This window comes from Pararge aegeria, chromosome 24, assembly GCF_905163445.1.
Source record: "Pararge aegeria chromosome 24, ilParAegt1.1, whole genome shotgun sequence".
NCBI lineage: Eukaryota > Metazoa > Arthropoda > Insecta > Lepidoptera > Nymphalidae > Pararge > Pararge aegeria.
In genome coordinates, this window is record NC_053203.1 from 2,576,165 (window position 1) to 2,604,038 (window position 27,874).

The following is a 27,874-nucleotide window of genomic DNA, read 5'->3' on the forward strand; positions in this document are numbered from 1 at the left end:
TTGAACTGTTATTTAGCGCATACACTGGACACTTTTTCAACTTTTCTCCCATATAAGATGACTCTCCTTACCTCTACCCTCCATAGAAGGAACGAAGGCTTTAATGACGTGGCACAAGCGCAAGTTAGTTAGAGCAATAAGACGAAGACGCTAAAATAATTTCGAAAGAATGATTGATGCTAAATTGACGCTGATTGATGATTGACGCTGCGCGCAGGTAGGTTAACTAACAGGTTTCAATGAACTTACAAGTCTGATCTCAGATGAAGGAACTATTGTATTTATCTGAGGGCTCAGCTGAGGGTTTTATTGTAGTGCTATCGTTATTCATGGGAAACATTGCAAAAATGATCATTCATATAAACCAATGCTAATTCCAATGCCAATTTGGAATACTTTTTGTTTTGTATTTTTTGAGTGTTGTTTCGTAATTGGATTTTTATCTGGCAATTATGTAGTAGTGTCATCCACAGACCCTTCATCTAGACTGGGTCTATGGTTCGAAATAACATGGGTTTTATCAGTCAGCTACATCTATTGAGTAAAACTATAACTAGTGAAAAAGGTTGCTATGCTCCAAAAATTTCCACATCTAGTGTTGCTAAAATCAGGTCGTAACACTTTCTTTATAGAATATTTTTTTCCATATTTATGGATTTTATCACCTTATAATTAATAATTTGTCCTTGTTTTTATTAAAGTTAATTTTATTCATAAAATAAAGCATGTGAACTTGAACTATGATATTTTTTCCCAACGGCACAGTGCTCCATCTAGTGTCAATAATTACAAACTTTGCCATTTTCCTGTCAAAAGAAACGGAAAAACACGAGTGTGCGTCGCCTGTAGTAGATATCAGCTGAATTATTCGGCTAAAATGCCCTGGCACGGGCATACGTAGTCGTCGGTCCGCCATTACGACGCAGCCGAGACACGTTCGTCGTATTTAGTTAAATATTTTCGTTTATAAATGAGTAATAACGCTCATGAGCTAAGCAATCGACTCCTGAATGCGTTGGATAGCAATTACAATGTAAGTTTGCGAGTTTTGAAGACCCTAAATCTGATAAGCAAGTTGGAGATACGGAAACGGTTCGCACGAGCCTGTGTGACACCCGATTCGAGTAGCGATTCGGCCTCAAGAAAGGTTAACTCGCTGCTGCTAAGTCCTCCGAGCGAGTGTTACGGCGTTTGGAGGCTTCCTGTTATGAAGGGAACGCGTGTGTTGCGTGGTCCATCGTGCAAATGTGGTGTGTGTTTGGATACGTGAGCGTTGCGAGTGCTGTACGGAGCCACTGACGTTGTAGCTCCTCTCTTCCCTCCGTCCCTAGTGCCAAATGTTTTGCAATGTGAAAGTATGGAATTGTGCCACGCGTGACCTTTCCCAAAGATGTTCGTCAGGTTGTGCTTAGGATCGCCCGAAAGGGAAAATGTGTTTTCTTTCGTAGGCGAGCACACTTTGTCGTTATGGATACCTCGCTGGTGTGGGATACCTTTTGGCGCGTGGTCGCAAATTTACCTAAGGATGGTGTAAAACAGTGCAGCTTTTTATTATTCTATCGATGAAGCAATTGCAGGTCAGTCTTGTATACCATTTTCGCAATACTCATCTGTAAGCCTATTTTATGGTATCATATACCACATTTCGTAATTCAGAATTGGTATAGTAAGTTGATCTTTTATAACTAAGCACTTTTTCACACTTTCAATAAAAAATTACTTCATGAAGGATTTATTACACAATGTTCTACTAATGTTGTTAGAAAGATTCATTTAGTGAATATGAATCCTTTATCAAAACCTGTCTAATTAATCTATGATGTAGATGAAAAAAAAATTGCAATGTGGTCATCACACTTGGTTGGTGTTCGTTGACCCCTGCATGAATTAATCATGAGCATATTCTATTCTATAATTGAATAAATACAGCTGGATATATATCTAAAGGTAATTATTGGATGGTTTAGTTGTAATTAAGGTATAGGTAAATAATATGCAACATTTTTGAAGCTGTATAACCTGTGACAAATATCTGCGGACATTAATTTATCATAGTTTTAGAGATCATATTTTTATTATTTAAACTCTATTCTGTTGACCCAAGTTTATAGGAAATTAAATGTATGTTGCAGGATTGGATGTGATAATGGATACATTCTGTTAAAATCACTTGTCAGGTCCGTAAAAGTTTAGATGATAGTTGTTGCCATGTGACCATTTTTACAAAACAGTGTGCGTGAAATTGTCCTGAACATTAATTATATATTTTTCTTGAATTCATACATATTATTAATATAAAGCTGAAAGGTTTGTGGAAGCTATATGTTTAACTTACTAATTTCAGCAAGAAATATTTTTGCATTAGATAACCCATTGTGTGAGGGAGGTCACAGGTTATAATTTTAACAGCACCCTACATTTTATAGTTCAAATGGGTGAGAACCACAGGGTGCTATTTTAAATGACTTTATAAATACTTATTTTAATGAGTTTAGTAGAACTTTTTGATGTACCATCTTAGTGATGAAACATTGAAGTAACAAAGGTTTGCTAGTTTTATGATAAACATTCATTTTGTTTTATATGACATATCAAACATTAATTTTGATAGTATTAAGCTCTCAAATCTTGCTGGCCCAAGTATATAGAGAAAAACTTGTGTGAAATGCACATACACACATGCTCAGGAGCATGCTCAGGATATATTCACTGACAATGTGCATAGAGGGTACATTGCCGAAAAACTGTTTGGTGTGGAGTATAAGGATTGGAGAAATTATAAATTACACCATACATACATAAACAATTTGTTTACATTTACAAATTAGTAAAGATCTTAGATAAAACATATAAAATATGAATATTACTTGGATATTTTAATTTAAAAAAAATCCTATATAAACTCAACATAGCATGCTGATAATTATTGGTATTTTATTGAAATATGTTTTCTTAAAATGGGTGCAATCACTCAGGGAGGTTTATGGGAATCTGTTTGACCAAAGATAGTTATTGTATTTAATAGTAAAAGTCCTTTAAATAACACAGCTATACATTATTTAAGGATTGACTTACCTTCTATTTATACACTCTACATTATACACCAGTCATTGGTTGTTTTTTGAACATGGTATGTCAGAAAGGAACTCAACAGTGACTTTGAGTGGGTTGTACCCACTCAAAGTCACTGTTGAGTTCTACTCATTTGGGCCGTAAAAAAATACTTTTTGGTTACACAACCAAAAAGTATTGGTTTCAAATTCAACTAAAATAAAAGTATGAATCTATAACTTGTTGTTAAATCTCTTGTGCTGAATGTAATAAGTTGTTATTAGGTTTTTAAATGTTGACGATTTCATATTGTCTGCTAATCAATGTTTAATTGATTGTTTTTTATTGAAAAGGAATGTTTTCTTAAAAGTGCCACAAAGATCAAGTAACTAACTGCTTGGTTTCCTTTTTAGTTTTCATAAATTACCTCAAGCTTGCACAGTTCATTGAATAATACTGGTAGGCTTGGCATGACCACTATAAAAGGACTATACCTACTTACCACAGAGTTATTGACTCAATCAAGATAATAGTTTAAACAACTGACAGCAATTGAGACACCCAGAGGTGGTTAACTTTGAAAGCGATGATTGTTCCCGAATGGCTGATTCTTGTTCTCATTGGACACAATACACAGTCGCAGCTAGAGTACTGAGATAATTAAAAACAGGCCTAAATGTCAAACAGTTATATACTTGATTTCAAATTAGCCTAATCCATACAAAGTTTTCTAATACTAGTAAAAATTGTAGTTATAGTTACAATATAAAGTAAGAGCTATTTTTGAACACATAATGCAAGATATTATGTAAAAAATATAGCTTTTTAATATTAAAAAGTGTAGGGTTTTCATACTTAATGTTTAATGGTTTAAGATGTTTAGTACCCGAAAGAAAAAAATGGTATTTTAATTCTATTTAAATACGTAATCCTTGTTTCTTACATAATTACTCTCATATATACATCTTGTATGACTTATTTGTCTTTTGCTGCCACTTTCGTAGTCTTCTGATAGATCCAGCTGCCTATCTATCATTAACTCTATTTCTCTCGTTTTGTGAACAACTTCAATACATCTTATGTATACTATTTAAGTTTGTTTAATAAATAGTAAAACAACAGTAATCATTATATTTATCATACTTTGTTATCACAACAACAGAATGATTAATTTGTATGTCATAATATTTATTACTTAAATGCAATTTTTCTAAGAACTTTTTTTTCCATAATCAATACAAAAAAACTTTGTTACTTACCTTTGCTTAAAGCCATATTCATTTTATTTATCTGAATTATAAATAGTAGGTAAATGAAAAGCTAATATTTGTATTCTTATTATTATTTTACTTAATATTGTTTGGCAAATCCTAGATAGATTTATGACTCACTGATTCATCAAGCTAACTGAAACAATTGGACCAAGAAAGCTGAAAGTTTGTACTGAATAATGTAGATAAAGACTAAGGCAGAATTCTCTGATACTTTCCCCTCTGCACGGCTAGCATGGGCAGGAGACAATTATATCCCCGGGGAAAGGATATAAATTTATCTTCTCCCATAGCTTTATCAACTCTCACGCACAAGTGGAAATAATATCCAAATAATATATGTGTAATTAATACACATATATTATTTGGATATTACGGGGGTAAACTTTTCCTATTCCATGTTCCAGTGATTTAGCAGGTTAATTATATCCCTTGTCAGGGGAATAATCGGGTTATATAATTTTTATCTACTGCCCGTGCTAGCCCTGCTTGGAGGGATCAAGAGGAATTTATATTTACACTTTAAAATTGCATTATTGTTGACGGCCGATTGGCACAGCGGTAGCGACCCTGCTTTTTTGCCTCAGTCCATGGCCAGATGTCCAGGCCGTGGGTTCGATTCCCAGGACTGGATAATGTTTGTGTTTATCTATATATTATAAGTATTTATGTATATTAATTATAAACATTCATCAGTCATCTTAGTATTCATAACACAAGCCATTCTAGATGCTAGATGGCGATGTGCGTATTGTCGTAGTATAGTTATTTTATTAATTTATTATCTTCATTATTTGCCATGTCAGTAGGTCTGAATCACTATCTTTTATTCCACTAGAGAGGGACTTAAATTTTGTCACGAGATATTTCATTTTGCAGTACAAACTGCTTCTTTTTTTATTACTATCTTTTATTTTTTGCCTGTGCTGGTGTGTCTGCATTTAATCAAATCTTGTAATCAAATAAGATTGAAACCCTAACAGGATTTCAATTGAACTAAAAATTTGTAGGTACATAATATGTATATTTGAATCGGATGACCACCTGAGTCTATTTTGCAATATTGTTATGACATGGTGTAAATCTGTTGATAGAGCCAGAAGCCAAGGTATTCCATGCAGTTTGGGATTGTACGATTCATCTTGAAAGGGACTCTGATATCAATAAGTTGATTGAATATTACACACATAAAAGTAAGGCAAATCTATATAAACCATATCAAATTTCAGCTTTAATATAAAGAAATGATGGGACAATGGTGAACACAATTAAAATTTAACACATATTCCTATTCTATTTTGGTTAAGTTTGCAAAAGCTGTTTGTATGTTTTTTTTTTTTATTCTTTACAAATTAGTCACTACAATAGTAGGATATTGTTTGCAGTCGTTTCTTTTCTACATGCTATGCGGAGGTGAACTGATTGTGGGCGATCGTAAAATATCGTCGGTAATATAAAAATGAATGAAAACTTTGGTACCTACCTACCTACTGTTAGATTTTATTTTATCGTTTGGTTGTTTGTGTTGTACATAGTTATATTTTATTGTGAAGCATTTTAAATCCTTAAATTATAAGTGGATTTTGCTTGATGCAAATTATTTGTACTAATAGCAAGTTGCGTTTAAAGAAGAGTAATTTTTAATGGGCGTTATTAAATATTTTTAAATTTAGTTTCGACGACCTCTCCCTGGCGGAGCGGTGAGCGCTTTGAATTTTAAGTGGGAGGTCCCAGGTTCGATTCCCGGCGGGGTCAATCTGGTGCCGCTAAGCGGTTTAGTCTTCCGGTGCGATGTCGCTTAGAAACTGATTAGGGGTATGACTACCATACTCCCCCTAACAGGTTAGCCCGCTACCATCTTAGACTACATCATCATTTACAGGTGTGACTGCAGAATAAAAAAAAAGTCCCAGATCCTTGGTAATTATCAGCAGCATAATTATGCCCCATTGCTAGAAATAGGCCTTGTCTGTCCTGTGGCATAATATCCAATAGCCAGTTGGTTCCTAAGTTCAATATTTGGGTTAAGACAAAAAAATAAATTTGGTACATGTACCTAATTATTTGTTTGAGGCAAATAACTCTATTACTGGCAAAGTGCTTGAAATAATTTTATTATGCTCGCTAATATAGGTGTGGGATCATAGAGTGTTATCATCATGATCATCATATCAACCCACTTCAGGGCACGGGTCTCCTCCCACAATACGAAGAGTTTAGGCTGGCCCACCCCTCTGTCCTAGTGTGGATTGGTGGACTCCACACACCACAGTATGGAGAACTCCATTCAGGTTGCCTCACGAAGTTTTCCTTCATTGTTGAAGCAAGTGATATTTCATTGCTTACATAAGCAACGCCCATAACTCCTAATATATCTATTTTTTGTAATGTATTGGTATGTAGTTTTTTGAATGTAGGGTTATAAAAATTTTACACCACCTCTTTGTGCTCGCTCGTGTAGTCGAAATCCTATTTGCCTGGCAGAGATCGATAAGGATGTGTAAGTTTTTAATTCTCTTTCTCACTTAGTTTTGAAAGTACTGAGTAGGAAGATTTATTGGCCTTATGTAAGGTGTTGGAAAATCCTAGGCAATTGTGTACTGAGATCTTTCAATTTTTTTTTTCTTTTGTCTTGCGATCAGTCCTTAACTATGAGCAGATGTGTTCATAGATGTTTCAATTATTTTATGATAATTTCCCATTGGAAATTGTCATATTGAGGAAAGACTTGGTTTAGCATTTATTTAGGTCTAGAATATTTTTTCTTTGAAGCCGGCTGAGAAAATTAAAGCCGGCGAAAAAAAATTGTGTCTACTAAATATGGATTCCAGAGCTGAAATGTATACAAATAACTCCAACAAATTATTTTGTGGGTTTTCTTATTTAGTTGAATTGAAATTTAGTTCTTTTATTTATAATAGAGCTAACTCTATCAAAAATAAAAGAGTGGAGTGGTGGATAGAAATTTGGTTCATTTATTTTGGATAGAGTTGACCTTACAATAAAAACGTTCATCATCAAAATTTCCACCAATTGATCCCCACTGCCGGACGTAGGTCTTTTGTAGAGAGTTCCAAAATCCACTATCCTGAGCTACTTATTTCCAGCCGGCTTTTACCAACATGTTTGGTGTCATCTGACCAATATTCAATAATCACATTGCGTGCTACCGATTTACTTTTTCAAAATAAACATGATAAAATATTTTAGTGAATTTAAATTGATTTATTGACTTTATGTTTTACTTTAATTATTATTAGAAAAAAAAAATGTTATGATTGATTTATCTTGCACGCCAATCAGGTGGAATATGTTAGGCTACACTTTAATTTTAATCTTATACTAACATATAAAGCTGAAGAGTTTGTATGTCTGTTTACTTACACAATGATCTCGGAACTTGCTGGTCCGATTTGAAAAATTATTTCAGTTTTGGTTAGCTTATTTATCGAGGAAGGATTTATATATCATCACGATGAGACTAATTGATGCATAGCACTATTAAAGAATGTTTTGAAACCAGTTGTACAATTTTAAAAGTTCTTAAAAAAAAAGTCAAAGCAAAGCAACATATGCTATGTCTATCTTTTAAGGTTGACTTATACGCGGACGAGGAGGGACCGCTAATGTCTTTATATGAATTAACCCAGCGGCGTGCACTGGGTTTCTTACCAGGGTATGCATACAGCAGGAAAATTGCATAAAACTCCAAAAAATCTTCTATAATAGTTATATATATATATATATATTAATTTTAGGGTAGGCAATGCCTTTGTGCCTGTATGAAGTGCACGCGACTTGAAGTGCCGTATGTTAATAATGTAATTAATGCAACATGTTTTTGGTTTCCAGGTCGTCGACATGCAGACGGTTAACGAAATCATATCCATTTTGGAGAAATTCAATATTACGAAGGAACTGTTGGAGGTAAGACCGTTGGCTGAGGCAAGATATCATCGTCTTAACAACCCATTACCTGCCCACTACAGGGTATGGGTCTCCACCCACAATAAGAAGGGTTAAGGCCGTAGTCCACCACGCTGGCCCAGTGCGGATTGGTGGACTCCACACACCTTTCACACCTCAACGTTGAAGCTAGTGATATTTCATTGCTTAAATAAAAGACGCACATAACTTCTAATATATATTTTTTTTTGTAATGTATTCGTATGTAGTTTTTTGAATGTAGGGTTATAAAAATTTTACACCACCTCTTTGTGCTCGCTCGTGTAGTCCAAATCCTATTTGCCTGGCAGAGATCGCTTCTGAGCGATAAGGCTGCCTTAGAAGCGATCTCTTTTCCACTATAAATTAGACCCTTGACTGCAATCTCACCTGGTGGTAAGTGATGATGCAGTCGAAGATGGTAGCGGGCTAACCTGTTAGAGATCTTGGTGGTCATATCCCTAATTGGTTTCTGCGCAATAATGCACCGGAACACTAATGCCCGGTTTCTGAACAACTTTTTTCGGCAGTCTATCTATTCAATAGCGCTATTGGTTCGATAACTTAGGAAAGTGCGTTTCTGAACAACGCCTATATTTGACGCATATTTGACGTTTGTTCTTTCGAGTTTGTTAGAATTTTTAGTTTTAAAATATTCAAATATTTTCATTATTATTCAAAGAGAATCAACTACGTTTTTATTATTCGAAAGCAAAAAAAATGAATCAAGTATTAAGTTTGACGATCTTTGACAAGTGACAATATGTTTCGTTTATAAAAAAAATTTAATGCCTGTTCAATTTTAGCCACTTATTGATTGGGAAAAAAACATTGATATAATTATAAGTTTTATTCAATAAGGAATTGTATCCATTTTAAATTCGAACTTTTAAACAGACCCATCTAGTGGTAGAATAGGGAACTGCTTTTTGGTCTCATAGTTATTGAACGGTTCATTTGGTGTTCAGAAACGCAATCAGAATTAATCGACGTTTATCCTTTAGTTAACTTAATTAAATCAATAACTAACGAGAAGTTAACCAGAGAAGCTGAAGCCTTGAGGTGTGTCATGTAATATTATATAACTCTTGAATGGTTTGTTCCAGACCACCCGACTGGGTAAGCACGTGAACGAGCTAAGAAGGAAGACAGCCGACCCAACCCTCGCGAGGCGCGCCAAGGTGCTGGTGAAGCGATGGCGCGACCTCGTCATCCCAGTCGTCGCCTCGCCCGCTCACACCGGTAATAATAATAATGTGCTTTCAGCAGTGGCGTGCACTTCATAGAAGTACAAAAGCACTGCCTACCCAAAAAAAATTGTATGCCTCATAAAGGAGAAGATTTTTTCCATTTCATGACGACTGGCGCAACGGTGAGCGCTGTGAGTTAAAGTAGGAGGTCCTGGGTTCGATTCCCGGCAGGGGCAAATTGGGAATTTATATTTTCTGAATTTTCTCTTGTCTGGGAGGCTTTGGCCGTTGCTAGTTACCACCCTACCGACAAAGGCGTGCCGCTAAGCGATTCAGTGTTCCGGTACGATGTCACGTGGAAACCGGTTAGGGGTATGACTAACATACTCCCTAACAGGTTAGCCTGCAACCATCTTAGACTGCATCATCACTTACCACCAAGTGAGATTGCAGTCCCTGTGCACGCCACTGGCTTACGGGATGTCCCACCAGCTAGCTAACACTATGTATTTGCACAAGCACAACAGAGCAGCCAAAATCATTCACCATAAACTTGCTCTAAACTACGGTCTCTTGGATCAGAGGTTGCCGTACTACAAGTAAAACCGGAGCCGGTACTAGAGCGGGACAGGGTCCGGCTCTTATAGGTGCTATCGGTTATAATCAAATCAAAATACACTTTATTGTACCCAAATAAAAAGAATTAGAACAAAAAAAAACACAAAATAAAAAAATAAAAGGTACAATAGGCGGCCTTATCGCGAAATAAAAGCGATCTCTACCAGGCAACCTACCAAAGTACATGCTGTACAAGAAGGGTACACAAAATAATACGTAAATAATAAACATGTACTTTTTTATGTACTTTTTGTGGTGTGCAATAAAAGTATATCCGTTCATTCGTTCATTCATAAATTACTAATTTGTAAAAAAAAAAAATCGAAAACATCCAGTTTTTTTTACAAATTAATTTTCTTGCCGCAGGTTCAAATCGGTCATCGGCCGAGAGGCAAGTGCGCCGACTGGGCGGTACACCACTCACATCTCCGGCGCTGTCGCGGGTGCGAAAACTTTCTGTATTTACATAGCGAAGGCTAATTTTCGGTGTTATGTGTGTTATCATTCTTTATTCATTCATTCACTCATTCGTTCGGTTGTTCGTTCAATCAATTTAAGAGAAGAATCGTGCTCTTTAGTGGATTGACAATGGTGCTAAACCTTTCCGAACAAAACTTTACAAAACTCACAGTCATTGACGAAGGAGAGAGCTACATTCGATCAAAACAGAAATGAGGAGATTAAGATTTTAACTCCTAATATAGAACTATTTAGTCTTCTAAGTTAAATGGTTGTTCTCTTTCTTTCTTTTCTTTTATATCAATCAATCAATTACTTTTTCTATTTTTTTGTTTCTTTTTTAGTAGCACTAGAGATTATTTGCTTTAACTTGCTATGACAGCTGACTTTAAGTTTGATTAGGTACTTTAGGTACCTACAGTTAATATTATCTGTCATAGTAAGTGTTACTTCGTTAAGAAATGGTCATAAATTAGTGACATCTGCATATCGTCTGCGAAAGGTGCAGAAGTCATTTGTGGGACTGAGTATACGCTTTTATAATATGATTCCTAAGGTAATTTTGGACCTACCAATGCATAAGTTTAAAGAATGTGTTAAAACACATTTATTACAGCGAGGTTATTATACAATTGATGAATTTCTTAATGACAAGGTTGCTTGGAAGCATCCGGCTCCGCTTTCATCTCTCACAAGATAGAAAAATGAATTTTGAAATGTAAAATGTAAATTGTTAATGTTGGAAAAGAGCAACTGCTGAGTTTCTTGCCGGCTTCTTCTCGGTAGAATCTGCCTTTCGAACCGGTGGTAGAGTCACTACACACAGACAGACTTGACGTTTCAAAAGTGCTTATATTAAGGCCTACTTGAAGTAAATGAATTTTGAATTTTGAATTTACTTGTATCTACAAAGTATCGCCCGCTCTGCTCCTTATAATATTATGTGGATAGTGTTGTGGATTACATATAAACCCCATTTTTTTTTCTTTTTGTTAAATTTAAGAGCTATTGTTGTAATCTTTAATTGTTTTCTGTCCCAAATAAATGAAAAAAAAAATAAAACTATTTAGACATTTTGCCACCTACATATGTACCGCTTAAAAATAATTATATCACTGTATTTCTTTTCATTTGATAACAAATCTTCTATCCAATCTCACTCGATCTAATCAGATCAGGTGAGATCGCAGCTCTTTAAGCTGTGACTTAGTAATGAAAGTCAAAAATCTATTTCGTTTTACAGCAAGTGGTGAGTCCCGCTGTATCGAGTCCCCGGCCACTATCAAGACCAGGTAAGCTTTTAAACAACCTAAAAAATGGACCATCCTTATTGAACCCATAGGTAAGTTTCATCGAGCACGCAATTTAAGAAGTTTTAAAACATCATTTGCCTTAACGGTGAGACTTCTCTGTAATGTTCCCAGAGGTATGTGAAATCTACCAATTCACACTTGGCCAGCATGGTGGCCAAAGGCCCCTTCTCATTCTGAGAGGAGACAAATGACCTGTACTGGGCCGGAGAGGATGATGATGATGATAGGAAAAAAAAATTGGCTAGTACTTCCTCTTTACCTAGAGGCCTGAGTTTGATTTCAAGCACCTAAAACTTTCCGTAATACAAATCGCGCATGTTTTGTATTCTCTCCACTACAAGTACACCCTCAACCTGATGGTAATTGATGAAATTATCTAAAGTGATAGCGGGCTAGCCTGATAGACTTATGACAGTCATATTAAACTCATATCTGTATGGTTTCTACTCGTATTGTACTGGATACTAAACGTTTTCGTCTGTGGGATGGTAACTAGCCATGTCCGACTCAAAAACGACGATCGAGCAAGCGTGCGTGCGCGCGCGTGCTTGTGTATGTGTGTGTGTCTGTGACATCGTATTTCCTGAACCGATGAACGCTGTTCGATGAGAATCCGTCCAAGATGGCAGATTAAATTTTTTTTTTGTAAATTTCTTAATAGCGCTCTCAAATGAAAAGGCTTGACTATTAGAATGTATGAATAAATTAATGAATGAATATAATTTAATTGCACACCACAGAAAGTACATAGAAAAAAAAAGAAAAGTGTAACAAAACAACGTATACACCGACTTTCTATAATACATTATAGAAAGTCTGTGTTTTTTAAGCTTTTTATTTTCATTGGATATGTTTTGTTCCAGCGTGGGGCGGCTACGAGTCGGACTCACAGGACGTGATCCTGGTGGATGACGACCCCCCGCCCCCGCCACCGCCCACGGCGTCCGCCCTCGCGCCGCCCACTCCACTCGCGCACAAGCCAATCATACCGCGTGAGTTTAACGTACCTTTAGTGATAGTTAGGTCACATCGCAGTTTATTTAATTCACTATGTTCGCCTAGTTTACCTATTCTATCAACAGATGGCGTCGTCACCCTCTGGGAATAACAAAACAATAGCACGATCCCAGAGGGTGATCACGCCATCTGTTGACAGAAAAGGTAAACTACGCGAATGACCTAGATTTTGTTACTTTTCATTATAAAAAAAAAATCGTATGTATTATTCGTGCTTAGCACAAGTTTATCATAATTAATAATACAAAACATACTACGACAATACTCACACACACAGCGCCATCTAGCCCCAAAGTAGGCGTGATTTATAACTAAGTTGACTGACGAATATTTTAATGAATAATATACTTCTTCTTCTTCTTCTTCCGGGGCCTTTTCCGTACTTGGTTGTTCTGGAACCTTCCGTTGTCCGTTGTATGGCCACTGATGCGGCTCCCCGCTTTATCACTCCAGCCGGCCGAGCTCACTCCAGAAGCTTAGCAGTCCGCCCAGGTCGCCGAGTGCTTCATTGAGTGTTGCTGGGGAGCCAAGGTGTGCTGTACGATGTTCTGCTATCCATTGCATTGGAATATGAATAATATACATAAATACTTATAATATTCAGATGAACACCCAAACACTGAAACACTGTTCGTCACATAAACATTTTCCTGTTGTGGGAGTCAAACCCACAGCCTCGGACTCGGTGATCACCGATCACTGCGCCAATCGATCGTCGATCTAAAGGCAGTCACAATAAAATCGATAAAGACTATAATTAAAAATAGTTTTTTTTTTTTAAACAATCGATCTATTTCATATTTCAGCAGTAAAGCGGCCCCCTTCTCCCGAGCCTCTTTACGACGAGAAGAAGGCGAAGAGGGACAAAAAACCGAAAAAGAGAAGGTAAGAGATACAAGTGAAAGTATAAAGAACATATATCTAGTTTTGTTCAACTCTTTAGTCAGTGTACAATACAATAACATATTAATCGGCCTGACAGACGTCGTCCTGCCAGTGAAAGCAGCGCCTCTTACCACAATCAATTGTGTTTAATCGAAATTAATTTTGTTTTTCGATTTGTGCGCAATTTTCTTAACTTTTCCTCCCTTAAGAACCTTATTATTATTTTTAAATTCTTTATTGTACACACAAGAACAAAATACAAAGAGAAACACAACAGATAAAAAAAAAAAAAAAACTAGTTTAGGTGTGCAAAGGATAGATCGCTTTAGCGATAAGACCGTATCGCTAAAGCGATCTCTCCTAGACAACCTTTGGCGAAAAACTTCAATAAATCATCAGAATACTTTAAAAAAAAGATAGATTGACAGCGGCATTCTTACTGCTTTATTTGTGGTATGTGTAAGAATTCCAAAAAAAGAACATTGTCATTCTCTTTGGTAAAAATAAATATTCCGCCGAGTACATCGTAATCGAGATCTTCCAACATTAAAGATTATATTGAAGTGAATTTTAATACTTGCACTAATTACTGCAGTTAATAATTCTTTCATTAACACATAGTTTATTAGTATATATTCGGTAATGGATGATGTAAGATTACTAGGACTGGCTGTTTTAATAGCAGTAAGCTAACTGTTTCAGAATCTATTATAGAGGATTCATGATATGGGCGTAGATTGGCTTGTATGCAAGTGTTAGGTAATTAGGTATTATAACAATTAAATCAATACCCCTTATTATACAAAAGTAGCATAAATAACAACTCAAAAGTTTCTACTATAAAGTAGGGCTGTGTGATATTGAAATTTTAATTTGACCCAGGGGCCACAGCCGAGCGGGCTCCGGTACGGAAGCGTCGGGCGGCGAGGCGTCGCCGCACTCGCATGCGCACGCGCCGGCAGGGGCGGCGCATGCGTGGGGCGCGCGGAACGGCTCCGGCCCGGAGCGGCGCCGGAACGGGCTGCGCCGGGACCCGGCCGACCCGTACGCCGCGCTCGTCAACAGGCTACCCCCCGCCGGGGCTAAGAAGGTAACTTAAGTCCGCGACGTGACTGGTAGGCAGTGGCAGGGTTTTTGACCAGGGTATGCATAAAGCGGAAAAAAATCATGGCACAAAATGAAAAAAATCCCCTCCAATACGACTTATATAAACTAATTTGAGTGCAGTGCATGCAGTGCTTTTGTGCATGTATGAAGTGCACGCCACTGCTGGTAGGGTGGTAACGTATCTCGCGACAAGCTTGCGACAGGCGTAAATTTGCGATCTTTGCTGTCAAATGTCACTTTTTTATGGCAAAGATTTTTGGGTTACTCTGTTTTTTTTTTCTGGCTATACACAGATTAGCCAATGTCAGGTGTCTTTATGTTTAATAGAAGTTAGGGAAACTTAAAATATAAAACATCAGGAGAAATTCACTGACGAGAAGGACGGGAAACTTCGCACATGGCGGACGCGGCCCCCCCTAACTCTTCCCCAAATCTACCGCAAACGCGACCCGAAAAGGACTGGTGCTGTCTATATACAGCAAATACCGCAGTACCAGCGCCACTCCCACAGCAGCTAGCCGCCTATATAGGCAAGTTCATCGAAATATTGTTTTGTAAATTTTAACTTTTATTATATTTTAAAATAACTCACCCATACAAACATGAGTATGACACATACACCACAACATGTACAATACAAAGAACATTAATCCTCGCCTAAAGGAGTTTCAGAATTCAAAGGAAAATCCAAAAAAAACCGCGTCCGCCTTGCGCGAAGCCTCCCGCCATTTTTTCGGGTTACGGCATGTATACATTATACAGCGTGATTAATTTTAAAGATAAGACAGCTTGGCGAATGGGCTTACACCCTATACAGGGTGTTTAATGTTTAGGCTAAGACAGTATGGCGTGTGGGGTTACACTTTATACAGTGTGTTTAATTTTTAGGTTAATGCAGATTGGCGATTAAAGTAACACCTTTGGACCACAGGATGTTGAATGTATATGTCCATACAGCTTTGCTTTACAGGTTACACTGGTTAAGGTTTTTTTTTGTATTCCAGTACAAGTTAGCCCGTGACTAACTCACCTGGTGGTAAGTGATGATGCAGTCTAAGGTGGTAGCGTGCTAATCTGTAAGAGAGTATTATTTATTTATTTATACACAAATACAGAAGAAGAATAAATACAACACGGACAGAAGCAGTATACAAAAGGCGGCCTTATCGCTTCGTATGGATCTCTGCCAGGCAACCTTAAGATAAGGAAAACAAAAGGAAAAAAGACTGCAGGTTGTGCATAATAAAAAAAAATACATGTAAAGAACTCTTTTCTCGAGTTCATATATCGAACCTTTTCTGAAAGTCTCCAATGTTTTCACAGTGATAAGTGACATTTAAAAAGGATGTTTAAGAGTTTATTTTAAGAAGAAATTATTTTGATTTTAAAGACCTGAAGTAAGGGCTTTAAATGTTGTTGTATTTTCACAGAAACGCAATTTCGTCTTTATTTCAACTACCCATTGATGGGAGTTTTATAAACATTATTATATACTTACTAATAACTACATACTAATACTAGTATGGTAGTCAAACCGCTAATTGGTTTCTACGCGACGTCGCACCCGACCACTTAATCGCTTAGCGGCACGTCTTTGTCGGTAGGGTGGTAACTAGCCACGGCCGAAGCCTTCCAACCAGAAAAGTAGCCTGGCAGTTGGGCTTGAACTCAGATACAGGGTGTTTGTTTTCCCAGGTGAAGACGACGAGGGAGTTGCTGGAACAGATCCAGTCGCGAGGCAAGGCGCCATCGCGCGCCGCCTCGCCCGCCTCGCCGGCCTCGCCTGACGTCATGCTCATAGAGGATGGTCAGTTATCACATCTATTTAAAGCGCTCCACAAACAGATGCGTTGGTGGTTGGTCGCGGGCACAAGTGACAAGCGATAGTAAAAGGTGCAATTTTATCCACTCGCAGGCAGTGCACAATCGTTACTAATATTATGAATGTTTGAGTATTTGTTTGTTTTGTTAATACTGCAGTTATATAAGCCGCAGCGGAGGGTTAAACTAAAACAAAATTGTCCAAAACAATTATTTTGATTCAAAAACTACATACGTGTTTTAGCCTAACTTACACAAAGTGCGAACCGATGTGAGGCTATCGCGACATTGGCAGAAGCAGCCAATCTGTTTTATTACATCAATATGACGTCATGCCAGTAATAGTTAACGAGCCCACAGCTCACTAGATGTAAGACTTCTCTTGCTCCCTAACCGTGAGACAGTGACCGCTATAGTAAATCGCTAACCGCTACCGCGTCTCTTTGGGGAACGCCCAAATTAATATTTTAAGAAGCCAAAAAGTTGCTATTACCATATGAGCGAGGATTCACTAATCAACCTTGTAACTCATTATAGGGAAGGAAGCCTTAAATGTAGTAGTAGTAGCTCGTCCGGGGAAGTACTATTTCTGCCGCTAAGCAGCATTGTTACAATACTGTGTTGCGGTATGAGGGCGTAGTTGCCAGTCTTTATTACAGGCGCATGAGGCTTAACTGCCGCTAAGCAGCATTTTCTGCCGCTGAGCAGCATTGTGTCAATGCTGTGTTGCGGTTTGAGGGCGTAGTGTCCAGTCTTTATTACAGGCACATGAGGCCTAACTGCCGCTAAGCAGCATTGTTGCAATGCTGTGTTGCCGTCTGAGGGCGTGGTTGCCAGTCTTTATTACAGGCACATGAGGCTTTACTGCCGCTAAGCAGCATTTTCTGCCGCTAAGCAGCATTGTTGCAATGCTGTGTTGCCGTTGGAGGGCGTGGTTGCCAGTCTTTATTACAGGCACATGATATTAATAATTTGTACTGTAACTGTTTTCAGCGAGCCCCATCACCATAGATTCACCTCTTCGTAATGGTGGCACGGAACCCAAACAGGAACCGGAACCCAAGCCAGAACCTATCATCCTGCCTCCATTGGAGGAGGAAAGGGAATGGGCAGACTGTACCTGCGAAGAAGAGGAGTCTGACAACTGTCCAGCAGCTGTAAGGACTGCGTTGAGGCCTCTCCATGTCCGGGCCTTGCACAACGCCTTACTCCCAGGCCTGAACGGGACTCGGGCCCCTGTGGAGCCTCATAAATTCGCAGTGAGATCATTAACACTGCCCGACCAACCGGATTTGTTCTCAAGCGTTGTCCCTTTATACAACTACTCGGATTATGCGGATGACTATTGTGTTAAAAACATGGCTCGGGTACCTCTCTGCACACATATACCTTGGAGCGACTTCGCCCCTCGACCGCCTTCTCCGCCCCCACCTAAATCACCGCCCCCTTTAAGACCATACCCTTCCCCAATCCACGAAGGTATAGATGTAAAATTGGAAAGTACAGAGGACGTACCCGAAGCGAAAGTCAAAGAGAAAATGGAATATGCGAAAACTATGCCCGTAGTTGAAGCTGAAATGGTTGGGATACCTACTTTAGAACCAAGTGAGAGACTGAAAGCACCTTTACTGTCTATAGAAGACGAAAAGCAGTTCGATTCAGAACAGCGTGTGGTAGTTAAAGTTGAAAAGAAATTTGTGAGTGTATCACCAGAACATCGGACTGTGGAGCGGACGAAAGAGGACTTGGACGGACGAATGCTGTACTCCTTGTGTGAGACAGCGATACGTACCGTCCCTTTTAACTACGAGCAAACCGCGGCCGCACCTATTGTAACCCTACCACCAATACCAGAGGTTGAGGGGAGTTGTGATCCATCGACTGAAGTTCAAGCATGTGAGACTCTAGATAAAGCTTTGGAGGAAGCTGCAGAAAGTACTGGGAGAGATAGCTTCGGAAGGCCAGTTCCTCCCACTTTGTTTGCAGAGTGGCACGAGTGTGCTCGTTTGGGGGAATTAATAGCGTTGCCCTACGTCGTTATAGATTAACGCGTCGTGCCAAATATCGTTGTGTGCTCTCATACGAATTATGGTGTCTGTGAATTTTTTTGTATCCAAAGTAGATTATAACACTCCACCAATACCAGCAAAGCGTTAATACGTCTATTGAGTCAGAACTGTGTTTTCTAATGTCAAACAATCTATTAGTAAAATCGGATAACACGTCATTTTGCTTTTGGGCATAGAAATACAGTGATTTAATTTGACTCAACACACATAGATTGCGATAGCTTGTTGGCTATGTGTGTGTGCTTTCTTCTAAGTTCTATATTATGAGCAATAGAATATATATTTAAAAGTGTAAGTAACAATAACTTTCAAGTATACATTTGAGAAAACCTTATGAGAAATGGTCATTATTCAGTAGACGTACCATTGCAGATATAAAATATTACAGGCACCATAAGCCGTGGAACACAAAGTGAAGCTGTATTGTTGTGTGACCGACCAAAGCTCCGATGTCTCAGTGTAGTGTCAAGTGTCCTTACGTTAGATATAAGTAATTGTGCGAGTTACCGTGGGGAGAATAAGCATGTGGTTTTGCGTGGAGTTGTACAAGTCAACTGGGGATGAGCAATCCTCTGGCTACTGAGCTGATGTGGGTAAGTGACCCCAATCAATGGAGGTTCTAGTTAAATTATATTTATATTGGTTTCAACATTGCATATTGTTCGCAAACAATTTTTAAAAATGTTCTATTTAAATACTGAAGAAAAATTTCTTTTAATAGAATACATATCAAAAATTGCAGAACCGTTGTCTAAATGGAAATTTTTAACATGTTGCATATGATATTGACACAGATGCAAGTTTGGTTCCATTAGTTACACAATTGTCTATACATATGAATATATTAAATTTATTTTTACAATGAAAGAACTAAATAGAATCATCAGTCTTTGTATTGCTGTTTTTATTTTAATAAAACTACTACCTCAACTTGGCATTCATAATCAACGTTATCAAATAAAATATCAGACATGTAGTACTACAGAATGTAACAATATGGAATCTACTTGATAATACATTAAAATAAATTTAAACATTAAATTAAATTTCTTAAATGCAAGTCACACAATTTTTACATTAACACTTTCATCATATACAATATTAAAATCAAATCATGGGTTTTGTATTGTAAATACTGATCACCAGGAAAGTTTTACAGTACTGCAATAGTGTTGGTTTGACAATAAAGTGTGTAACAAATTAAACTTCTAGTCTAGTCTCCTATCATTTTCTTTGATAAACAAATATGTTATGTTACAACCAATGTAAATATAATTTTCTTTGGCTGGGGTCTTTATCCGTTACCTGCTAATTGTAAAATTACGTCCGCACGCCTCGCCCGGAGTCTCCGAGTAATCTCTAGAGTCTAGACTGTTCGACTGTTCGTATCGAGTTATCTTGTTACCCATTGTGATTTATGAAAAAAAGGAAAAATTAGGTAATTAAATAATTAATTAATAATAGGAGTTCCAATTGTATATTATACATATATATTGCTATATCGAGTCAAATATCAGAATATAATATAGTGTTGTGATTTATGCTTGGGAGTATGTTCTTTGAGTAGACAAAGTTTGTTGACATTGGTACTACTTTGTTGTCCCAAAGTACTGATAAAGACAATTCATTATATTACTATCTTTCATTCGTGAAAATGGCGTGACCATGGTTTTAAAAAACTTAGCGAGCTTAAAAGAAAATTGGGTTAATAATTTTTTTGAAACATTCTTTTTTACGGTGCTGTCAAGAAGTCGATAGAAATGCAGCCTACGTAGATTTGACAAAGTCTGTATGTATCAACTCTCTATTCCATATACATAATAATAGCATTCAGTACTTATTACACTGACAAGCTTCTACTCAAAGACATATTCTTAAAGCCTAGGATTAGTACGAAATCGTTTTTGATTGGGAAAACTCGACACAGATATTACAAATTCTTTCCAACAGATTCAGAATTTATAAATTCCCAATCTAAGGAATCTTAGGAATCTAACCCGGGACCTTCAGTTCTAAACCACAGCGCTGACCGGGGAGTCTATTAACTCTGACTTTTAACTTAAAAATTTGGTTCGTGATTAAAAAACTTGTTTACCTTAAGCTGTAAGGGCTCTAAATAAATGCTGATTAAGGAAGGAACCCTCAACAAACTCAGTACTGTGATGAATTTATTGAATAACTGTTACTATTTGCGTTAAGAAATCGCTTATTTCAGTCTCATGCAAGTAAAGATCAACAATCAATATCTCGTTCAACAATGAAACACTCTTTAAAATTGTAGCACTCGTTAAATTATTAGTTAATGATGCTTTTATTGGAATTAAATAATTAGTTAGGACGCTCACGTTTTTTACTGTATGTACTTATGTCACTGCGTAAGTTAGTAACACTCCAGTTTTGCCATGAAATTGTTAGTTTTGTGATGCCTGGTGCACATTTGTAGGGTGTGTTTGTCCTTATATAATTAATATAGCAATATCATGAGGGTAATTGCAATAAGTCAGTAATTTCACAATTTGAAAATGGTTTCGTACAGATCTTGTAACATCGTCTTGTAAGTGAAAATGTTTGATAAATTATTTTCAATACATTGAGAGTGATTTTTAGATAAAAAAAAAAACTAATATAAAATCGTCTGAGGCCCCTGGTGATTGTGTTGTTCACTTGTTGTTTGTTTGTTTATTTCACAGATTTGTTGGAAAAATATAGATGGGACAGGAATATGAATAATGTCCAAAGGAGAACATCTTGTTGACCACTACTTTGTGTGAATGTTTAGGAAAAAGTAGATATTATTTTAATTGATCATCTTTCTGCAGATTTTAATGTCCATCTTTCAAAAAAAGATTTTACTATTAATATTTCAGCCCACTTGGTTAGTTGGCAGATAAAAAGAAGCTTAGATCACTCTTTATTACGTCTTCTCGACATGCCTGACTACAGTCAAACAGACAGACATGAATTTAGGTTTTGTTGTAGGCACTATCATCAAATAATGAAATAGAACCTAATGTGCCATGTACAGTCAGATCACAATTGGGCCCGGGTTTATCCAAATAGCAAACTTTTGTGTGATATCATCCACCTAACTTCTAAGCTGCCTTCCTCTGTATCATTTGCCATCCGTAGGATCACCCTTTCATTACGCATTAGTATTTTAGTTACTTTTGTCATCTTAATGAGGTTTAAAAGACTGTTAGTTTGGAATCATAGACTATATTTTATCATTTATTTATAAACTGAAATTTACAAGTTGTCTTGAAACTATTATAGTGTAATTCATACTTAATAGGTAAATAATAAATATTATTAAAAAAACGGCACCTAACTACTCACTATGTCAATCTAGATATTCCATATTAGTAAGAATTCCCTCAATATTAATAGGTGGGTTCGGTTATAGTTTAGAAATGGTAGTAGGTAGGTCATATAAATTTGTTTTCTTTGGATATAATGTGTATGTTGTCTTTATTGCTGTCTATATTTTTCTTATAATCTGTGTTCGGTTTGGTTAAATTGTGGTTAAGTTACGGTCACCCGGGGGACTCTGACGTCTAAGGCCCGGTTTAGTGGATCCGACCAGGTCCCATGTGCCAGATTTGTTGTGCCAGAACGCAGTTGTTTATATGAAATTATTGATACTGAGATATTAAAATTTGTGTAAATACTTACGTTGTTTTCGGATTGACTGGACTTTGAACTGCTTAGTTGGTATAGTGGCATCTCTGACTAAGGATCATGAGAAACACAGTTTGTTTCCCAGTTTGGAATTAAACTTTCGGTATTATGCTTACCATACTATAGGAAGCATGTTAAGCCATCAATCCCGGTTACAATAATTGTTAAGCCTGCCAAAATGTTTATCAACTGCGTGATGGATTTAAGTCAAAGATGCAAAACACTATGAACCAAACTAGTCAGTCCGAACTTTTTAATATTACTATTTTGTTAAAACAGAGTAGAGTGAGGAATAGACAGTGACATTTGTCTCCTATTTTATACGTATGCTCCATTTTTTCACGTTTGTCTCGTTACTATTTTTTTTTACTCTATAGTGTAAGGGATATTTTAAAAATAGAAAAAAGTGCAGTGTGATAAAAAAAAAAAAAATGGATGTATGTTTTTATTATTTGTAGAACATACCTTACACTTTAACTTACATTGAAAAGTTCTCATACAGGTTTTTACGTTTATTACATTTGGTCACAATGCAGTTTTGAGGTGCTTATTTTAATAAATGTTGAATCTTTGATATACTGAATGTATAGATCGGCTTTAAATGTCACCCTTTTTTCCTACTCTCTTCAAAATGCAAGAGTCCAAAATTTTGTTACAAAAAATTATACAAATCCGTTCCGAAGTTCAATACATATATGTATAGATTAAAATATAAATATAGCCTTAATTTTTATTATGTTAATTTATTGCCAACATACATGTTTAATTTTACGTTTTTTCCTATTTGTGTTAGTTTTTTTTTAAATTGATTATTGAATAAAGTTTTTGCGGTATGAGATACACAGCAACCTCTGTACATTTTAAACTTTAATTTTAATTTCTATTATACTTTATTTATGAGGTTCCGCATCCTAATTACCCACGCGCTTAGCTCTCGTCCGAGAAAGGCGTGGAAATTAACAACCAAACACAAAACACGCCGGTTTGAGGTCGAGCGCGCTTAATTACAATATCCGAAACACTAAAATTTTCCTTACAAATAATAGTAGCATAACGCCGGAATAGTTATGTAGTGTTTTGTCACTTTTGAACGCTACCGTCAGTTAATGTGTGATAAAACATTGCCCAACTAATCATACTTTATGCAAAGTAAGACTAAATACGTCAAAGTAAAATTGATCAAATAATTTCTCGCAGTAATAAAATAACTTAGGACTTATTGATTCCGTATAAGTACCGTTTTAGTTTGACTTTGTTTTCAGCGTGCAAATCTTACTCGTGGCCATTAAATTTTGCCTATAAATGGAACTATAAAACATCGAATAAACTTTTTGGTTGTGGTTAAAAGCCACGGCTGCAGACAAGACCAGACCAGACCAGAGAAAATTCAGAAATTAAAACTACCCAAATTCCCTCTACCGGTGATCAAACCCGGGACCTCCCACTTATAAACCCACACTGGTCACCATTGCGCCACGGAGATTGACGATATTCAGCGCAGAGTCGTTTTTGTTTACCTTTAGTAGTTAATCAAATAACGAAAAATACAGCTTAACTTACATTCTGACCTCATACTTTTCAAAATGCTACAATTGATAATCGTTCCATAAATTCTTTGATTTTTTTTTTTGTATATAAATATTGTTGAATTATTTTAAAAGAGTTTTGAACTCTAATTAACGATTTCGTGTTCCACTGACAATAAATTGATTATTAAATAACATTACAATTTGAACAGTCATTTATGCTTTAGGCTTATTTAAAAATCTTGAGGACCAATGTTTGTATTAAAAGTAACAAATTATCTGAACTATTAAATGATTTTACGTTGTCCCAATAAATAATTGTTTTCTTTACTTTCGTATTAGGCTGCCACTCTTCTAAAATGTGAAAATAACGCATATATTTTACAAAACTAATATTAAAAATTAGGCGTCAGTACCTAAGAAGAATGTAATTTTATTGTTTTTTTTTTATTGTCGCCACAACTAAGTACAGGTCGATGTGACTCGTAATGTTTAGTGTACGAAAAGTTTTATCAGTTTAAGGTTATCACCGATTGCCAGGGTGTGATTTTCTACCTACGTTTAACGATTTTTTTTTTAATTTTCATATATTTGAATTGACACAATAAAACCAAAGTAGAATATAGTAATTTGTATGGAATTGAAAGAGTGCAATCTAGGTACAATACTTGGAAATAGTATTGTCACTTAATAACGGCCTATCGATTCCATTACTAACTTTCGAGCTATGGAATAGGTAGAAAATCTGACATTACGTGTACACCGTAATTTTGTAGTTGCATTTATTTAAAAATATCAGGCAATTAGGTCATTTAGTAAAAGCGCATTTTCAATACAAACGTGCTTAAAAATAAGTGCTTTATTTTAGTTGCAGAGTCTTGAGTGGGTAGATGCGCAATATAAAATAATTTTTAATTAGATTTTTTTTTAAGCTAGTAGTACAACTGTTTGTATAGTATAATGTTGATTTCTTATTACTATCATTATGTTAGCAATAGGGTGTTATTACACTTATAATTTTGGTGCAGCGGGGACAATTAAGGATTTTTATTATTTCAAATTGACTCAGGATTTAGTCTAGCTTGGGTTATAGGGTTTTAAAAACTGCCATACCTCTTCCAAGTCAACGCTCTTCAATTTAAAACTGCATTGTCACATAGGGGTATTTGTTTCATAACACCCGTATCCCTAACAGGTAAGCCCGCTAACATCTTAGACTGTATTATCACTTACCAGGTGAGATTGCAGTGCATGGCTATCTTGTATTGGAACCAAAATATAATGAGATATAAAATAAATGCAGTACCCAAAAATTATAGTACCATGAAAGTTTCGAAAATTAGCAACACGTTAGCTCCTTTTCTAATTAAAAAAATGAAATTAAGATTTGAATTCGAAAATAACGGTAAAAAAACTTTTCCAAATTTAAACATTCAATAAATACGCTTTGGAGCTAAAAGGAGTTATGTGATGTTGACTAAAAACGATTGTAACTTGCCAATTAAGAAAAGAACTCTTTTGGCTATTATAATATTTATTAAACACCACCAATGGTAGGTAATGGCAAAGTGGCGATGCCCATAAAATAATTACAATCTAGATTTTTTTCTAATTTTCTGATTACTGACTAATTGCTTTCTTCCTAGAGCAAACATTGCTTACATAACGCCGAAGAAAAAAAAATTAAAATGGTCGGGACATTATTGTGTTTTTGCAATACTATCATTAATCATAGTTTGATAAAACCGCGAGGCACAGCTAGTACTTTATTAAAAAAAAAAAAAAAAAAGTGTAATACCCTATTGAATTGATATTCATCAAAGACCAAAATTAGCAAGTGTTAGGTTTTATTGTACATAATAAACTAATCGATTGTTATTTTATGGAGAATCCTCCAGAAACATTGATATAAAAAACTGAAAGATACATCCGAGGGAATACTATTTTCTTGAATACATTTAATACTTGATATGCTTTATGTTACTTGTCGCTTAGTCACCGCACTTGTGTCTTAAATCTAAGTTTACTCACTTGAGCGCATTAATATTTTTGACTAAAAACCGCCAGGACCCTGATTTTGTGACGTCAAATTTGACAGTTATGAAGCGTCAAATTTCAAGTCACAAAATACACCATTTCTTTCTAAATTTTTCATAGTTACGTTACAATTATAAGAATAATGTAAATGGAAATGAGAAATTTAGAAGTGTGTGCACAGAAATGGTACATATATATAATTATTTATAAAATTATACGATACGTTTTGAAGCACGTGTGCCCCGCAAAACTTGAGAAGGTACTTGTGAGCCACATATAGGGGTGCATATTTCCATGAAGTATGTACCTACTGTAACTTTTATATTGAAAGTGTACGTGTACTGTTTTTGTTTGCCCCGTGTTTTTCTAACAATACGTATGCTTAAGTCGTTTAATTTCAGTTTTATTTTTGGGACAGGAAACTTGTAACTGTTTTTGGCATTCCAAAATAGTTTCTTGGTTTTGTATATCAATGATCAGAGTCGTAATTAATTTCTTAAAGACGCTTGTAAAAAAAAAAATATAAATCTTTCACTGATTAATACGGAACGCGGGTCGTTTTGGATTTTTAAGAGATTAATTTGCGTCTCGTAATGAAATTGTTAACTTACATGCAGTCAGGGAGTTGTTATTACTGCTAGAGTGTCCCGCAGCAGTTAGAACTTTTGCACCTTTGAGATATAGAGTATTTTGAAAAAACATGATAGTATCACTAACGTTGTTATTATCAGCAGTATTTACGATATTCTAGACAAAATTGTATATTTAAAAAAATGTTAGCCAATCAGAGACACTGCAGGTAGTTCCCATTTGTTTGAATAGCGTCATCGGAAAAACGGTCTTGAATTTTTTCTACTTCTACTGTATACTTGAATCTGTAGAACTATGTTAGTAGCCCTTCACCCTTTATAACTTCTGAGTGATGTCATGGTTTAAAATGGGATTTAATCTTTCCCCAACTTGACACCATTAATTGATTCCTAATATTTACATGTGGCCAGTTTGATAGTAATAATTAAAGAGTATTCACATATAATATGTAATCTTTGTTCTACAATTCAGTTTAAGACATAAAAACAGTAGATACATTAAGTTCAATGGAATGAATAAGAAAATAATATCTTCTTCATGTTTCCCAAAACAAATGGACGCTAGCCAGCATTGCGATCATAATGACTCTAATCTTCTGTGAAATTCAAAGCTCTAAATTCGGTGACATGGGTGCTTACTACCATCGCTTTTAACAGTATTATTTTAATATTTATGCCTATATTATGGACATCAAAATCACATAAAAATGGCATTTAAAAATAATATTGCTATAAAGGATGAAAGTACCTTAAGAGGGTCATTCTGCTATCTCCATACAAAATTTTGCATTGTTGAAGCGCAACGATTGACAATTGTCGCTGTCAAATAACGCGTTTCGTATGTAGACTACAGGCTGGCAACGTGTTGGAAAAGTTACTGAATCGGATAGCAGGGTATAACTAGGACATGCAATATTTATATTTATCAAATTACATAATTCCTATCGTAATGCGACATGTTAAAAAGAGTTAGAACTTTAAGAGGTCAACAGTTGCGGCTTTTGCAATCATTAAGTAGATCCTCTGTTTGAGATTCTAGAGGTAGTAACATCTCACTGAATCCAGTATACAATAAGCTCTCTGTACTGTTTTATTTTTTATATTCAATATATCCGAATAGTTAAGACCAGATCCACTAAACTGGGGCGTGTAAAAGGCCTTACATGTAAAAGCGCGGATGAGTCCGGGCGCGGAGCTTGTATAGGGAGAGTTGTAACCCGGAGACTGCCTTGTTGGACTCGATCCAAACATTTTGGTAAAATAATATAAAAGCAAAATATATGTGTTTTTATTACGA

At 36.1% G+C, this 27,874-nt stretch overlaps 1 protein-coding gene across 2 annotated transcripts; it reads left to right on the plus strand.

Moving 5' to 3' along the window:
- Positions 1-887: 887 nt before the first annotated feature.
- Positions 888-27,874, plus strand: LOC120634431 (pollen-specific leucine-rich repeat extensin-like protein 1). 2 transcript variants are annotated; one of them, XM_039904986.1, is made up of 10 exons: positions 888-1,033; positions 8,175-8,249; positions 9,374-9,509; positions 10,442-10,518; positions 11,778-11,826; positions 12,711-12,839; positions 13,671-13,749; positions 14,632-14,839; positions 16,552-16,663; positions 17,671-27,874. In XM_039904986.1, exons 1-10 carry the CDS (start codon positions 971-973, stop codon positions 18,723-18,725), a joined length of 1,983 nt encoding a protein of 660 aa, XP_039760920.1. In that variant the 5' UTR covers positions 888-970; the 3' UTR covers positions 18,726-27,874. The 2 variants fall into 2 exon arrangements, with proteins under 2 accessions (XP_039760920.1, XP_039760921.1); XM_039904987.1 differs by having other exon boundaries at positions 13,674-13,749.